A 16,294-nucleotide genomic window follows, 5' to 3' on the forward strand; every position below is an offset into this window, starting at 1 on the left:
ACCTGTCACTGAGATGGAGGAAGCTGCTGTTGTCGTCTGGGTGATCGTCCTCAAAGCTCAGGTTAGACCAGCTGCCCAGACTGTCTTCTCCCACACTCAGCTGCTGGGATACTGTGGACTCAGTCTGTTCCCGACCTGGAGAACTAGATGAAAAGATAAAGCGAGTATTTCCACGTTATTTGAAAATGCAAACACGCTAATTACACAATGCTGCTTTCATCCTTCAGAAACCATTCAGTCCTAAGCCAAAACAGTCCAAGCACCTGAAGGACATACCTGATGTTGGCAGCCTGACAGACGTTAGACAGTGCTGACGTCATGATCTCTGCTGTTAGGCTCTCAGCGAAGCTGGTGCCATCATGGCCGATCCCGCTGTCTGCATTAAGGCTGGCATTACTCAGCTCACGCTTAGCTGTCTCCATTGCCAGAGATACAACTTCTTCCGCAAATGCTGCCCTGTGGTCCAGGTCGATGTGGATCTTGGGAATTTCCACACTAGGGAGGCGCTGTGATGCCAAGTGACTTTCTGATGCTGTTATCCTTCTCTGTAATACAGGTTGGTAAGGGTGTCTGCTAAGTTTGGTGCAGTGAGGACATTCCTGAGACAGGCAGTAACGGCAGGTCCTCTCTCCTACAGACTGGACACCAGACGACCCCTCAGACAACCTCTGGGCGTAAGAGTGCCGGTCGTAGCCACGAGTCTGTGAATGTTCCCAGGAGGAATGTCCGACTGACGCCAGGCCCATTTTGACAGTGTCATCGACTATCTTCCTGGCGTAATGCTCGATGACCTGCATCACCCTGCTGCTGTAGCCCCTATCATAAAGGCTTCCTGTACTGTGGTAATGTCTATTTTTATCCTCCTTGGACAACAGAGGGCAGGAGAAAGAGTTCCTGATGATGTTGTCAGCCATATCTTCAAGTTTGGACTTTTTATAAAGACAGGAGTCAGTGAGAGACTTTGGCAGGCGAACTGAAGAAAGATGCAGTTTGCGTGTGACATCACAGGTGATGTTATAAGCTAAAGACTCTGCAAAGTTGACCAGGTCCACATACTCCCTCTTGCACTGCTTGTCAGAAACCCGGCAGCGACACTCAGTGTTCTCACCGGACACTAACCCCATAGATTCTGATCTATACTTGGATGCTAAGGTCTCGTTGCCAGAAGCTTTCCATTCATCCGGCAGGGACTTGGAGGACAGAAGGCGGCTGCTGGAGGGCCTATGCTTGTTCTTACGACTAGCGTGAGCTAGGCCTAATTTAATAGAGCGGTATGCCAGGCGGCTTGCATACTGGTCTAGGACCAACTCCCGAGTACCACCTTCCTTTTTCAGCACCTTAATAAGGTAACCTGCGTATTCATCTGTCACACTCTCACAGCTGGGGTACTCGGAGGACATACCAGAGCTTGAGCTGGTACTTGAAGTGGAATGGGGTGATTGAGAAACTGAAGCTATCAGGTCATTGGACAATGGCTCTGCAAGCTTTGCTAACATTGAGTTTTGGCTCTGGTCTGCACTGGGCTGAGACTGGTGACGGTGGCGCGGACGCCAACCATCAGAACTGGATCTGTCGAAGCTTCTTCTTCGGAGCTCCAGAGTTCTGTGGTAGGGACATTGTTGTCTGGAGCAAACCATTTTCTTCACATCGTTTATGACCTGTCCTGCCACCTCGCCTGCATACACCCACAATGTGTTCAGGGTCTGTTCTGAGAACTGAGCCACGCTGTCCCTCCTTTGCTCGCTGCTCTTGCTTAACTCCCCGTCTTCCTCTGATCCTCCTAATGTATCCATCTCAGTCGCCATAGAAACTATGTGGCACGCCAAACGCTCAGCGTAATGGAGGGCTTCCTTGTTAGACATTCTACGAGACGACACCTGACGGTGGTCCCTTCGCCCACAGTCTGATGGTACACCTCTCTTAGTTCCACTAACACCTTCTTCCTCAACTGGTTCTTCCTCTTGAACATCTTCATCACCAACTGCCTGCTCAGATAGAGACCGCATAAGGCTGAGCATAAACTCAGCCTTGTCTGATTCAGGGATGGCGTCTTCAGGGCCAGGACCTGGCTCAGGGTGATAATGAGGGGTTGGGGGAGGAGTCGCAGGGGAAAATTCATTGGCAAGCTTGCTTTTCAGCTTCTTGGAAAACTGTTTGATCTGTTTTTCTTTAGAGACTTCACTGGGCTGCTGAGGAGTGGAAGGAGGGGTACCAGGAGTCCCTGCAGACTTTTGGCCAGTGCTTGGAGGTGGATCATCCGGAATGCCAGATATCAGGCCCCGACCAAGCAGAGCTGCACTAGGCACATCCAGAGTATCCATCATCACAGGATGTGTTTGATCCACACCTCTCCCCCTGGGATCCGTCTCACACTGAACTTTCCCCTGGTTGGAGGAACCGGCTGGGAAGGAAACAGAAGGAGCAAACTCAGGAGTCCATCCCTGTCGGACACACCCATCATATCTGAAGCGCTCCCTGTCTGCTTTGTGCTTTGATGGTGAATCTGTCATTTCCTGCGCTGAGGAGGAGTTCCTTCGGCTTCCGATGGACTTTGTGAGGAAGTCAGTGCAGTCACCAAAACCCTTCTTCATTTTAGAAGCGGTAATAGGCTCACAGACCTCAGTTACAATCATATCTATCATGTTGCCAGAGAAGTTTTGGAATAATCTTTGCTGAGAGGAACCTCCCACAGGTATGGAGTTTTGGGTTTCGTGATGGTAGGCATGAGAGTGTTTAGAGGAGGTACTGTCAGTCGACGTTACAGTTAATCCTTTGGCATTGACCTTTGGGCTACCTGGCTTGTACTGGGAAGCTTCCTCTGGATCCTGGAAGCTGGAGAGGGCTTGGCCAGCATGGGGAACAGGAATACAGCTAGCCATGCCTGAGACTGTGAATAGAGCGTTCTTTACTGTGCAGGAAGCCACCTCTCCTGACAGCCCTGGAGCTTCTGAAGTGGAGCTGGAGCTTAAAACTTGTTTGTTAGCAAAGATGCTGCTGGTATGAGTGCTAGTGTTCTCAGCATTGACATAGCAGACATTATCCAAGGACACACTGATAGCCGCTTGGCTCGAAAAGGCAACGTCAGCCTGAGAGAGCTCTATGAAGGCTTCCTGTATGACGGACTCAGACAAATCCGAAGCATAGGAGGAGACCACCTCCTCTTCCTCTTCTACTTCTGGTTGCCCATGGCCAAACGCCCAATCACTAGGTGTGATAGGGGTTGAAGGGTGGGAGAACTGACACACTTCCATTATGCCTTCAAAGACCAGCTCCTCGGCCAGGTCGGCAGCAAACTGCGTCACTGTGTTGTGGAAAATCTGTTTTTTTACAGTGAGGAACTCTTTAAGAGCCCCAGAAATGGCTTCACCGACAAGGAAACCAGCTAATCCGTTGATGGCTCGTTCCTTCAAGACATACGCACGTCGCATGCCAATTTCGTGAAAGGCCATCTGAAAAACTGAGGAGGTGAGTCGAGCAGCCAGGTGACACAGGGTGGTGGTACAGGAGGATACGCCTTTTTGGAGGTCTCGCAGGGCGCTACCCAAGCTCATCTCCACCAGGTCAGAAGCAAATCTCTGAATGCCATCCTTTAGAGTCTGGGACTTCTTCTGCAACTTGGCTACTGTGACCGTCTCTTGAATGTCTGACAATTTCATCAGATAGCCCGATGGGTTCTTGAACTCTTTGTGGCAGACACAGCTGAGATTTTTGTTGTCACTGATGTCAACAGCAGTTTGGAAACCACACACCGATCCTAGAATTTCTTTGGACAGATTGTTGGCAAAGTCTGAGTAGGTTTTATACAAAGAGCAGAGGTCCTGAGGTTTACGTAGCTCTGACTTGTCCTCCCCTTTCTCTTCCGTCTTCCAGAAGTATTCCAGTGGTCCGTTAGTCTCCACCAAAGGACTAAAGGCAGAAGAGCTGACAGGACTGAAGAGAGGTCCTCCATTTTCCTCAGATGGTGTCTGTGCCAACCAAGGAGTGTCAGACATGTCGGGGTGAACTGAATAGGAAGAACCTGGTTTCAGAGGAGTAGGTTTTTTCACATTGGCTGGGAGAGTGGGCTGGTCAAAGCGCTGAGGGTTCATGCTCTTGGTTGAGCAACCCCTGGAAACATACTTCAAAGTGGGACCACTGGAACCAGCCTCAGACTTTTTCTGTGCAGTTGAGGCACTGATGGAGTCCAAAGGGAGAGTTAGAGTGCAGCTCTCTGAGCTTAGCTCCTCCAGGTCATCAAACTGGTCAAAGCTGTCAAAGAATTCACTAACTTCAGAGTCTGAGTCTTCAACTCGATCCCTGGGTCCCCCTGGCACCTGGGGGATGTCCAACTTAGCCAACAGGCTCCTCTGGTAGCCCACTTCATCCAGGAAAATGATTGGGCTGGGGCTGGAGCAGTCAGACTCCTCTGATTCGCTAAGCTGAGTTGAAGGAGAAGCCGGGCGAGCTCCAGGACTGCAGTAGGTCCACTGGGATTCAACCCCTGACGTTGACCGCTGCACCGTGACAGAAACATCTGGACCATGTTTGGCTAAATTTTTCTTGGAAGATGAACTTATAATAATGCGGGAGCCTGACAATTCCTTCTTTCTTTTGTGAGCTGGGATTGTCTGTGAGGCCACATCACGCTTCTTAAAATGGCAAAATGCAGCTGCAGCTGAGGAGGTGAACAGAAAGCGGAAGGAAGGGGAAACTGGTTAGAACTTCATTAAAATAACCAAATGGGACATTCAGATGGTAAAGAGCTATCCACAAAGGAAGTAAAACAAATTGAGAAGAAAATTAAACATTTGGGACAAACTGGTTGATGTTTTAGTGCCTGCACGCAAAAATTTAGGAAAATACAATAGATGTTTTCCCTAACCTTCACCCTAATTACAGATGCACCGAGAAGTCTTCTAGTGGGTGGAACATTATCAGCAACTCAAAAATGCATTCTTTTTCCAATTGGTGAACATTGCTAGGCTGGGATGACAATAACAATCGCACCCAACGTAAATGATGATACAGTGTGAAGAAGACTGAGTGAAGTGTAAAGCTGAACCATTTTATACATCAGTGAGGTGTTTAAACAAGGTGTCAGAAGCTATTCAAAAGCAGACAGTATATGCTGCGAAAGATGCTATTGGGGAAGAGAATGGAGCTTAAATGTCAGCGCTAAACCCTCCTCTTGGCTCTGACTGATCATTTCTGACAGAGAGATCTATCTCTGCAGTTAGTATTGGGATTAATACTAGGAGGAACTCAATTTTTTCACAGATTATCCGTCTCATATTATAATGGTCTGTATATATTATATATTAATATGACAGTTTCAACAACTATGTGACAAAAACATTTTTTTTTTATTTATATACAGCAGCTTTAAACCCCAGATCCTACTAAATCCCAGCACTCCTTACATAAACCTACAGGGATTGTCTCTACTGTCTTCCTCCTCCAGATGCTCCAGTGCAGTGACAAAATCATCTTCGATTGATGACACCGACTGGTTGGTGTCATCTTCCTCCGGCTGGCTGGGCTCGTTGAGGCCCCTCTGAAGATCCTGGAGCTCCAGCACATAACGGACCCCAGCTACGTAGCATCCCAACAGTCCCACCAAAGACGCTACGCTGGCCTGGGGGTACACGCCTGTGGAGGGGTTATGCCTCAGGACACACACAGCCTTTAGCCAACACTGGGTGGGGAGACAAAAACAGAAATGTTTTAATGTCCGGACAAATAAAAAATAAAAAAACCAACATTTGTGTCAAACAAGAGGACTGACATGTCCCTGTTCTCCATGTCTTGGATGAGATTTTTTATTTTTTTTTAACCTCAGCGAGTTCAGCTGAACTCAAATGGGGATTTTCTCGTACGTTACAGGAGTGGGATAGAAGTGCTATTGTTATGTCTGTGCTCTGATTGCAAGATGTCAGAACACAGAATAAGTTTTTGCAAAGCCACACTTTAGAATTCAGATCTGTGGGAGGTCCCGCCGACTGAAATGGAAAGAAAACCCACAAAATGAGCTGCAGGGCCTCCGTGAACCCAAACAAGACACAAAGGACCGGGGAAGGACAAGGCTGCAGTGGTGGGCTGCGAAAACAACATCTGTCCGTCCGTCCGTCCCACCTGCATTTCCTCTAAAGCGTGAGAAAGGCCCTGGCTGTTGCTGTTGGACTGACACGACCGACAACATTCTGGTCAACAACAGGAGGAATGCAGGGTTGCTGGTGGAGGAGAATATGGAGTATATTCCTCTGTCTTATGTTTTGAGTAAATCATACACAGATGGACAAAAGAAAAAACTACTGCCACTTATTTCAAGTAAAAAATGCGGTCAAAAGCTCAATATTCACAAAAGAAACATATTTTAGTTAAATTGTAAATACATAACCTCCATTTTAAAGGCTGAAGAAGCCATTTGACATCTACATAGTTTATCATCAATAGAGATTTTCTGCATAAGATTTCTCACATCTGAATGGGTTTAATCAGAATGAGCAGGAGGAGAAAATGATCAGGACAGAAAAGAGACGGAGAATTTTGCACAATGAAGATGTAATGTTCACTTTATATGTACTTATTCTTAATTATTCAACTTACAGAAAGCCAGGTTGTAACATTTAATTAACCTTAACCCTCGCCCTTATTAATACACTCAGACAACTTTTTTTCTCCTAAAATCTTTTTCGGATGAGAAACACTGATAATGTCACAAAAATGTCATTAATTTAGTCAGAAGACCAGAAATCTCTAACTCAATTTAGAATAAAAATCTGACCTGATTGAGAAAATTACTATAATTTTTGGATTCAGCGATGGAAAACATTCCTGATTCAGTTAAAGAAAAAAAACGGACAACTTTCTAAAATATTTTTTGCAACCCAGTGTAACTGAACTCTGATGCGGTCCAAAAAGCAAACACCAGTCAACCTACAAACCTCAGTCTCTGTTCAGCTGAAGTGAACTCTGTTGCGGTTTGAATGCGTGTGTGAATGCAAAGCAGGAAGCGAACTACAGCGCAGGGCATTCTGGGTAAACACAAAAAAACAAATGCAAGAAACTATCACTAGCCAGAGAAATGATTCGTGGTCTTTCACCAAAAACAAGAGAAATCCTGACGCTTCTCCATTTCTGTTAACATTGCACTCATGTCTTCTTTAGAGATTTTCATGTTGTTTCCTTCAGTGTTTCTTGCTGCAGCGCCACCACAGGCAAGGTAGGGAACAGGTTTTTCAAAAGGTTTAGATCGTTTGGTGATGAAGAGAACCAAAGTAGCTGAAAAGTGAAACAAATGTTATAATTTTAGTCCCCAGTCAAACAGAGTCTACTGGACCATGAGGCGTGAAAAACCATTCAAGTTCTCAATCACTGCAGAAACAGAGGAAAGTGTATCATTCATCCAGCACATGCTGCACCTCGTTATGATCCGGTATGCAATAACTTCTATTTATTATAGAAAAGTTAGGGATTCTAAGAGACATAAGGTACTGTTTTCACAACCTGACATTGTTGCCTAAAGTCTTAATAAAATGCTTGAGATATTCAGTGGCCTAAGTACTACAGACTAACACTACAACAGCTCCCCCTACAGTCTGTTCTTTGCAACACCGTCTATCGCTGACAGTGGGAATGGACCACCTGATGGTCAGTTCTGTATGCATGGACCCACCTCTACTGCCGAACGGTAGCAAATTAAACTCCTTGTGTTTCACCTGTTTTTAATGAGATGAGATGAGAAAGTGCCAGTCTGTTGAATGTATCACAAATACATCGTCACTACACCGTCACCGGAGGCCATTTGCATATCGTAAAGGACTGTTTGCGGTTGGTTAATATATTTCCAAGTGCTATAAACTTGAGCTTTACATGCTAATGTAATATTTACCCAGTTAGTGACTCACACTGGACACTAACAGCTAAAGCTCACAGACGGGACGAGAGGAAAAAAGAAAGCAGGCAGATGACACCACACCTGATTTTGCCATCACAATATTTACTGCTATTGCAAGATTTTCCAATATTAAATATCTCTACTGCATTACTGCACTGAACCTCCTCCCTCCCCGCTCCTCATCTTTGTCCCTCCCTCAACACTTTATCTATTTTCAAAGTGTTTGAAAATAGATAAAAAAATCCTGAAACCTATGAGAGCGCCACCTGTTACTCTGTTTTAAAACTACAGCTGGCTGCAGAAAGCTCCACTACTTCACTGACAGAATCAGATTATTTTCCACATTTCTTTTGACAGAAAGAAAACTTTCTGGTTTCCCCCAAAACCAAGGAAAACAAACAAGTATATCTGATTTTTGTGCTGATTGTTACTTTTTTTCCCCTCATAATAAACACTGTATTAAAAGTTTACAGGAGAATAAAAGTTGCGGCAGGTACAGAGAAGTTTAACAGCCAAACTGCCGTTTTCTCACTTCCTGTCTGCGCTCTCCTCACTTCCCCAGCTCGTTTCTGCCTTCCTCATCCTGCTGACTCAGCAGATAACCTCCCGACACGCGGCGCCAGCGGCTACCTGAACGTCTCTGTGCTCCGCCAGCCTGCGGGAGTCTTTGAGCAGCAGGACCTCGTCGCTTTTCAAGCTGTGCGCGTGAACAGACCTGAGCAGCTCGCACAGCGCCGCGGGCAGGGACGATAGAGTCTGGGTGAAATAAACAAACAAACAACAAGACAGAATCAAAACCCGTAAGACTGAACGACGAGATCAAACGGACAAGCACGGCAGCTGTGGGGCGGTGCCCGACCTGCTGGGTGGAATCCTCCCCTTCGCATTGTCCAGGCAGACACACGAAGTGAATCTGAAAGGACACAGCTCACGGTCAGCGTTACATTACCCATGCATGGATGCGACTGAGCCTCATTGGTGCGGCCGGGCAGAGCAAACCTCAGAGAGTCTCGTGGCGTTTCTGGCTGGCAGCTCCATGCCGATGCCGCACAGTTCCTTTCTGCTCCTGAAGAGGCTCTTCGCAGACTGGGCTCCGGAGTCACGCACCGTCTGTAAACACACACACACACACACACACACGGTGAGGGCTGAGGACCGACTGCACTTTCTGGATTTATTTACCGTGGCCGGCTGCCTGACAGAATGACACTAAAAACGGGCAGCAGGACGCACATCGTTTGACATGTCCAAGAAACTCTGCTTCATCACAACCGACTCTGGAAGCTAGTTTCCCCCCCCCAGCAGTCTGCCCACTGCATTCCTACAGAGAACAACTGCACAAATAAAAAGCTAAATCACAATCAGGCACGGAACGCAGGTTCTGTCCTGCTGGGAGGCTTTTTAAAGACTGGTTGTGGTCAGACTTTAGCTACAGCTACACAACATATCAACTCAAAGTCATCATAAAAATATCAATGTGAGCAATTTTGCACAGGAACTGCAATGTGCAATTTTCTAACCTATTATCAGGATATATGCAAGTCAAATTTAAACCTTTTAAGACATTTTAAATGCCACCTTGAATGAAATTTATGACCCCCCAAAAAAAACAGAACAAAAAAAAAATACTGTAAATATAGGGGAGAGTTGCTATAACTAAGAATCACAATAACCCCCACAGCGCGTATCTTTAAAGTTTATTTTGTTTTTGAACTCACCTAGCCTTGTATGGGCTGGCAACAGAAGTGAGCCAGTGGTGAAAACAAATGTGGTCCAGTTATGTGGCAATACGTTTTTTTTTTTTTTTTCCTGTTTACGTTAAATGCAGAAATCTAGCAATCTAGTTAGCAAGGATTTGTTAGGTTGTTAGAGAAAGCCTCGACCGCCTTAAGTCGCAGAACGCAATAAAGACGTCTAAGAAATGAAATAGTCCTGCGATTAACCGTTGGCAATGCCACCATGGTAACCATGGTAACCCTGGTAACGCATTGTGTAGGGATGCATGATATATCGGCGCTCACATTGGTATCGGCTGATGTCAGTCTTTTTTTTTTAAACTTATCAGTATCTATCCGATAAATAAAATGGGGCTGATATGAACAACCGATTATTTTATTTATTTTATCTTGTTGCCGTCTGTTTCTGGTTGGTTTTTTTCCCCTAAAGGTGTTGAAACAATAGTGAAACATGTAGAATATCTGAAAATATCAGATATCAGCCAAAACAACAATAGTAATATCTGCCCAAATTTTCATATTCCTGCATCTCTCGCAACAATAGATGTCCAAATATCAGTTCTGCCAGCAAATACTTCACAACTGGAAGAAACCATATCAAGAAGAATAACAACAGAAACTGTATGTCCCGCCTTCTGGCTAGAACCACTGACTCATCCACACACGGCTCTGGACCTCCTGTATTGTGAACTGATCTAATTGGGCCTCTTCAATGTGAGCATTCCTGTATCAAAGCACTCAGACAACGTTTCACGTCCTGGCAGACAAACCTCTCTCCGTACGGACGCCCTGGACCTGATCGGGCCTCCTCTGACACGAACACCAGCATCCATGGCGACGGAGAGGCGCTGGCGCTCCGACGGTGGGCTCACCTGGAAACAGAAAGAGGAGGGACTCAGCCGCCCAACTTCCAAAAATATTCCCTCCTATTTTGGCACACAAGAAAAAACAAAAGGTGAACCTTTTGAACTCTAACGTGCTCCTTCACCACAACCACCACAGCCAAATGGGAACATCAAACTTTCACTGTGGAATTCAAAACTTCTGAATTCCACAGTGGAAAAGTGCTTGAGTCACAAACAGGAGGGAATGACAGTGACTTGCACATTCATTCACACTCCTTGTCTTGAAAAATGTCTTGAAATTACAAGAAAAAAGTTCTTTAAGTGAGAAAAAACTCCTAACTTTGTCAAAATGTGACACGACTCATTGTAGTTCTTTTCTTCAAAACAGACAGATTTTTGCAGTCATTTGATAGCAAGTAATGATGTCATGCTAAGAGCATTTTTATTATCTGTTAAACAAAAGTAAAACATCACAAGATGCTCAATATTTATAATCTTTAAAAATTTTGTTATTTCTTCTGTTGCAGTTCTCGTAAAATTACGACATTAATCATTTAATATCATGACGTGATTCTGGACATTAGCGCTGTGTTCTTGTGATATTATAACTATGTTCTCGTTGTTAAAAATCAAATATTTGTTTGAAGCACTGACCTGGATTCAAAGCAAGAAAGAAATAGATAACATTTGGTTGGAACACACATTGTGTTTGGTGACATTATTTTTAACTGTGGAAACTCAAGGAGTAAATTGATTAAAAAAATATAAAATCCAGCTTCCACCCCAAAATATATCAAATCTTCAAAAACCAAAAATTCCATTAATCAATAATATCAATTTTATCACCCAGTCTTTTGTAGCCTCTTTCTTCCAGGACATCTCCTATGACCAACTACCTTGTCCAGGCTTTAGACCCCCACATCATGATGCTGCCACTACCATGTTTTTATGGGAATGATTTTTCAGGGTGGTGTGTGGTTTTAAAACACGCAGTGTTCTGTGGGGCCAGAAAACACTTCAGCCGTGACCTCATCCTTTTGTGTGTCCTGCATAGTTTGTGGCGAACTGTGAAACATCGCTTCAAGGTGTGTGAAAACTTTTAAGCCCCCACTTTAATCCGCTGCACCTGTGTGCCGATGAGCTCAATCCTGCGGGATAACACAGCTAACCCGGGTTTACCTCACGAACGGAGCTTTTAAAAACCGGTCTGGACTCGTCGTGGCGGCTGAGAAGTTACCCCGGGCCGCACTTCAATGAAGCCTGGAAAGCGGCGTGACCCGCCGCGACGATCAAACGGCGCACAAAGAAAACAAGAGGCGCTTCTGTGTGTGTCTTGAGTAAGCAGAAACACGCTCGCTGAGCAGCGCTGGAGTGCCAGTAGAGGAGGCAAAATATTTACAGTGTACAAGAAGGAGAAGTTTCCCATGAAATCTAAGCCGCTGCCTTTGAGGTGCGACCCAGAGCAGATACAGCTGAGTCAAGATGCGGGCAGGTGGTCCGCCTGAGTCCGCCTCCCGTGTCCTGAAGAGCCGGCTGGGGAGGAACGAATGTCCTCATCTTCCTCTGGTCGTCCAGGACCTCCGGGCTTCTTACTGGGGCCTCAACAGAAACACCCGGGGGCCCGACCCCAGCTATCTACAGCGTCTTGGTTCAGTCACAAGGGCAGACGGCACAATTATGTCTGAGGCACCAGGTTGAGCACAACACTCCGGAAGAGCACACCTGACAGCGAGGAAGTGAGGAGGAGGGGTGTCCCATCAGACCGTCAGTTCCCGAAACCAGTCCCATGTAAGGCTGTTTTTCTCTATTGCGCTGCCCAAAACCACACACAAAAAAATATTGAGAAAGCTTATGTCCAAAAAACTGATGATATAAAATCATTTAGTACTTGATAGTAGAGTAGTAAAGTTTAGTATTTTACTATAACACTAGTCAACAGACAAAAAATTGTCTGGGTTTTTAAAAAAACTATTTGTGTAAATTTGATGTGATTAAAAAAATCACATTGTTTTGCTCTATCAGGTCGACTTTTGAGCTATGGAGCAACATAAGCATCAAAATGCAGGACTTGTTCTCACATGAGGAGAGATTCCATCAGGACAGAAAAGAGATGGAGGATTTTACACCATGAAGACATAATGCTCAATTTACACCCTTATCAGTGTTTATAATTCAATTTACAGAAATAGAAATTTGGAACATTCACTTAATACACTCTGTTACAAAACTCTTTTTCTATTTCCTGAAACCTTTTTTTGAGTGAGAAATATTACCAAAATTAATTTACAATGTCACAAAAATGTAATCAATTTAGTCAGAAGATGAGATTTTTCTAAACCAAATTAGAATAAAACCTGACCTGACTGAGTAAAATGGATGCCAATTTTGAATTCAGTAGTCGTAATTCGGTTGAAAAACCATAGACAACTTCCAAAAACTGTTTTGTGACCCAGTGGAAGTTACATTGTGGTCACAATATCTGATCACAATGTAACTTCTGGGTGGACCTGTTTCCATAATAGTGATAATCAGATGTTACTTTTTGTTCTTTGTTCGGCTTTTTCTTAATTTACATTCTTTGGTGTAGTATTGTGTTAAAATGCAAAGACGCCTCCCACGGTCACAATGTACGATCTTCACAGAATACACTGCAACAGGTGTTCAGACCACGCACTGGGTAAAAACCTGGCTGGGTCCAACTGCTCCCATCTCTTAAGCCTGCAGGAGGGAACGTCCAGAAATGTTACGACCAATGCAAACCTCTGAGACCACGAGTTCAGAAAAAGTCATCATTGCATCAACCAAAATCTACGAAAGCTCAGCAGATCTCACTCAGCTGATCACCTCAGACGTCAAACAAAAAACTAAAGAAAACAACCACCTGCTATAAGCAGAAACTGTGTGGTCTGAAGCCCGGTTTGGTCAGGAGGCTTAAGTGGGTCAAGTTCTTAACGTGGGTGGCCGGAAGAACAGATAAACAGAGGTCAAGGGAGACGAGTGGGAGCACAAGGAAACCCCCTTGCAGATGGCCGAGGACAAAAACTGGAGGGTAATGAAGCGCAGGTGTCCATGGGCAGGTGAACGGAGGAAACTGGAAGTCGGTCAGAACTTCTTTCCTTTCCTGGAAACCAAAAGAGCAATCGAGTCGAGCCAGTGCTCTCGCAAGAAACGTCTGTGTTGATCAAGTGCATTTGATTGTCTGAGTAACAGTAGGCGGTATTATCTCATCATCTTGTTTCACAGAACCAACTGGGTTTTCGTGGTACCGCTTTAAAATGGTTCAGGTCACATCAGTCAGACAGAACCATGTCTGTAAATATGCTGGTTTTGAATCCTCTGCTTCATGGGGCTCCACAGGGCCCAATCCTAGGCCCCTTCCTGTCTGTTGTCAATTGTTTCCCCGCTGTCCAGATGGTCCATAATATTAATGTTCATGTCAGCATTTTGTCACAGTTGTTGTTGTTTAAAAGTGATTTATACATAAAGAAGCAGTAGCAGTTTGCCGCACTGGTGTATAACGGTGAGTTTAACAGAACACTGAGACAGAAAATCAAACGGCAATGACTGCAAAAAAAGAATTAGTTTTGCCAATTGATCTGGGATAGGTCACTGGGACATTTCTAAACAATATGAAAACCAACATTTACAAGTGGGAAACATTTAAGGCTGCAGCCGGGTCTTCTCAGCTCAAGTTCAAGTCCAGGACAGACTATCCAAAAGCTTGGAGACGTTGAGAAAAACCCAAGATCACCAACTCTGACTCTTCAGGCTTCTGCTAGCTTCTTAAAAGCTTAAAATCATGACAGGAACATTTGAAAAGGGACAAAGAAATATGACTTATTTGGGAAAAAGCTTCTCTAAAAGGAACCTGGCACCATGACTTAGGTTTGCAAGACTTGAACAATGTCCTTTGGATAGATGGGACCAAAGGAAGAGTTGTTTGACTATAATGTAAGTACAGGTCAAATCTATGTTGTTCTATGTTTTGCTTCTTACAAAGTTATGAAAAACCAGGTTTGGCGATAATAAAAAAAACAAAGCACTCAATGGCATGAGAAGAGCACCACTTCAACTACCTCTCTTCTTAACCTAATGCGCCAATCACTCTGGAAGGAGGTCAATCTGGACTCACCACATCACATGACCTTCCATCACTGTAGAGTCCAATCTTTTCCTCCGGTTAGCCTCAATGATTATTGGTTTTCTTATGTTTTTCTGTAATTTTACGTGACCAAATAATTCAGAGATCAGCGATCATGATCATTCAGGGTTCTTTTCTGACCACATTTCTTGCTCAAACATGATGGTTTTCCACTTTCCCTCCAGTGTTTAATAAGTCGCTGGACGGTTCTCAACCCAATGTTTGTTTCTGCATCTCCAGATGTTTTCTCAGCTTGATGCCAACGATCTGATCCTTCTCAAACAGACCAATGTCTTTTCCACAACCACAGGATGCGCCTTTCAGCACGGTTGTTTGAGAAATGAGAAGTTCCTCGTTACATCAGCTCGGGTTAAATAACTTGTTGCCAGCTGGAAAACAGCTGTCCAGGCACTAACTGTCCAACAGGAAGCTCAGATTTATTTGTGCAGTTAAAATCAGGAGGCAACATTTTGCTTGGCCTGGAAGTGCAATGTCCTTTGTATATCAAAGCATTCTGTGGTTAACGGTGAGGCTGTCTGTCAGACAAATGAAGCTTTGCCCAAACTGGGTCGTCACCAGAACAACAATCCCAAACACGGCAGCAAGTCTGCAACAGAATGGCTGAACAGACAACACAGAATCAAGGTCAAATGACCTCCAGACTGAAATATTGAAGGGCATTTTTTTTCATCTCTTAGCAACATCATTGTTGTAATCGTGAATCACAAATACTCCTACTGTGGTGGTCAGTGATTGATCAGTCGGGAACTTGACAGTCTGATCGTGTCCTGATCAAAGACCATTCATTAGCACTAGTTGGCCGCACAGACCACAACACTCTTCTGTGTAGAAGCGGTTCCTAACGGAGGAAGACTCAAAGGTGACTATTTTCGGTATCAGTGAGATGCTTATTAGCATCTCATCTCACTTCAAAGCATGTCACTGATCAAGAAAGAGAAACCTATATTTTACATTTCATTCAAGTTGTTGCAACAAAAAGCCAGACTTCAAACCTTCACCATTTTCTACTTTTGCTGTTTGTTTTAGTTGTTTTGTATCCCATTATACAAAGTTTGAACAAAGTCATGCTTTACTTTCAACAGCAGCAGGCCAAAGGAAAATGTTTCATTCTGAAATAATAAAGGATCTCTGTTTTAAAGTGGTTCCACACTTTCGAAGGGCGACGTCACGTCTGCTCTCAACGTGGCTTAAATAAAGGCCGGTGGCTGCTGACAGGGTGACACCCAGGAGCTACTGGATGTCTGAAAATAAGAACAAATCTACCATCAGCTGTTTTGAGTTACTAAAATGACAGTTTATTGCTGGACAATAAACTGTCCCAGTAATTATTGCAATAAACGATAATATTGTTGTTTTGAGATGATTTTTAATCATATTTTGATAATGACATATTAAAGCAAGTTTGCTCCCTCAGAGACTTGTAAGCTTTAATTTTGTGAAGAGCACTGATAAATCTGTTTGTTTTGTTGCGTGCTAGTTGCTAAACAATGAAATTACAGGAAACTGATTTGACTTACGGACTTAACATTATTTCTTAAACGATTCTGAGACTTTTAGGATGAAGACACTAAATTCCTCTCTGTCCACTTCAACTCGATTAGCTGCCCTACTTAACAAGCAGATGTTACATGGAGCTACAGAAAACACTTAGAGGCTCAAGGGACTTGTCTTTTTT

At 44.3% G+C, this 16,294-nt stretch overlaps 1 protein-coding gene across 7 annotated transcripts in view; it reads right to left on the minus strand.

Annotated features, from left to right (window-relative positions):
* Window positions 1-16,294, minus strand: part of akap11 (A kinase (PRKA) anchor protein 11) — a 233,014-nt gene that overhangs the window by 214,947 nt on the left and 1,773 nt on the right. For 5 of the 7 annotated variants that reach the window (XM_055059790.1, XM_055059792.1, XM_055059796.1 and 2 more), the window contains exons 2-8: window positions 10,383-10,484; window positions 8,876-8,986; window positions 8,736-8,789; window positions 8,507-8,632; window positions 5,410-5,674; window positions 277-4,654; window positions 3-143 (exon numbers count right to left, since the gene is read on the minus strand). In XM_055059790.1, coding sequence (XP_054915765.1) covers window positions 3-143; window positions 277-4,654; window positions 5,410-5,674; window positions 8,507-8,632; window positions 8,736-8,789; window positions 8,876-8,986; window positions 10,383-10,445 — 5,138 coding nt within the window. In that variant the 5' untranslated portion in view covers window positions 10,446-10,484. Of the gene's footprint in view, window positions 1-2; window positions 144-276; window positions 4,655-5,409; window positions 5,675-8,506; window positions 8,633-8,735; window positions 8,790-8,875; window positions 8,987-9,594; window positions 9,801-10,382; window positions 10,485-10,573; window positions 10,601-16,294 lie in introns of those variants that run through there. The other 2 variants (XM_055059795.1, XM_055059797.1) reach the window with 2 other exon arrangements.

The sequence above is a fragment of the Poeciliopsis prolifica genome, unplaced genomic scaffold, assembly GCF_027474105.1.
Source record: "Poeciliopsis prolifica strain line A6 unplaced genomic scaffold, Auburn_PproV2 SCAFFOLD056, whole genome shotgun sequence".
Taxonomy (NCBI): domain Eukaryota; kingdom Metazoa; phylum Chordata; class Actinopteri; order Cyprinodontiformes; family Poeciliidae; genus Poeciliopsis; species Poeciliopsis prolifica.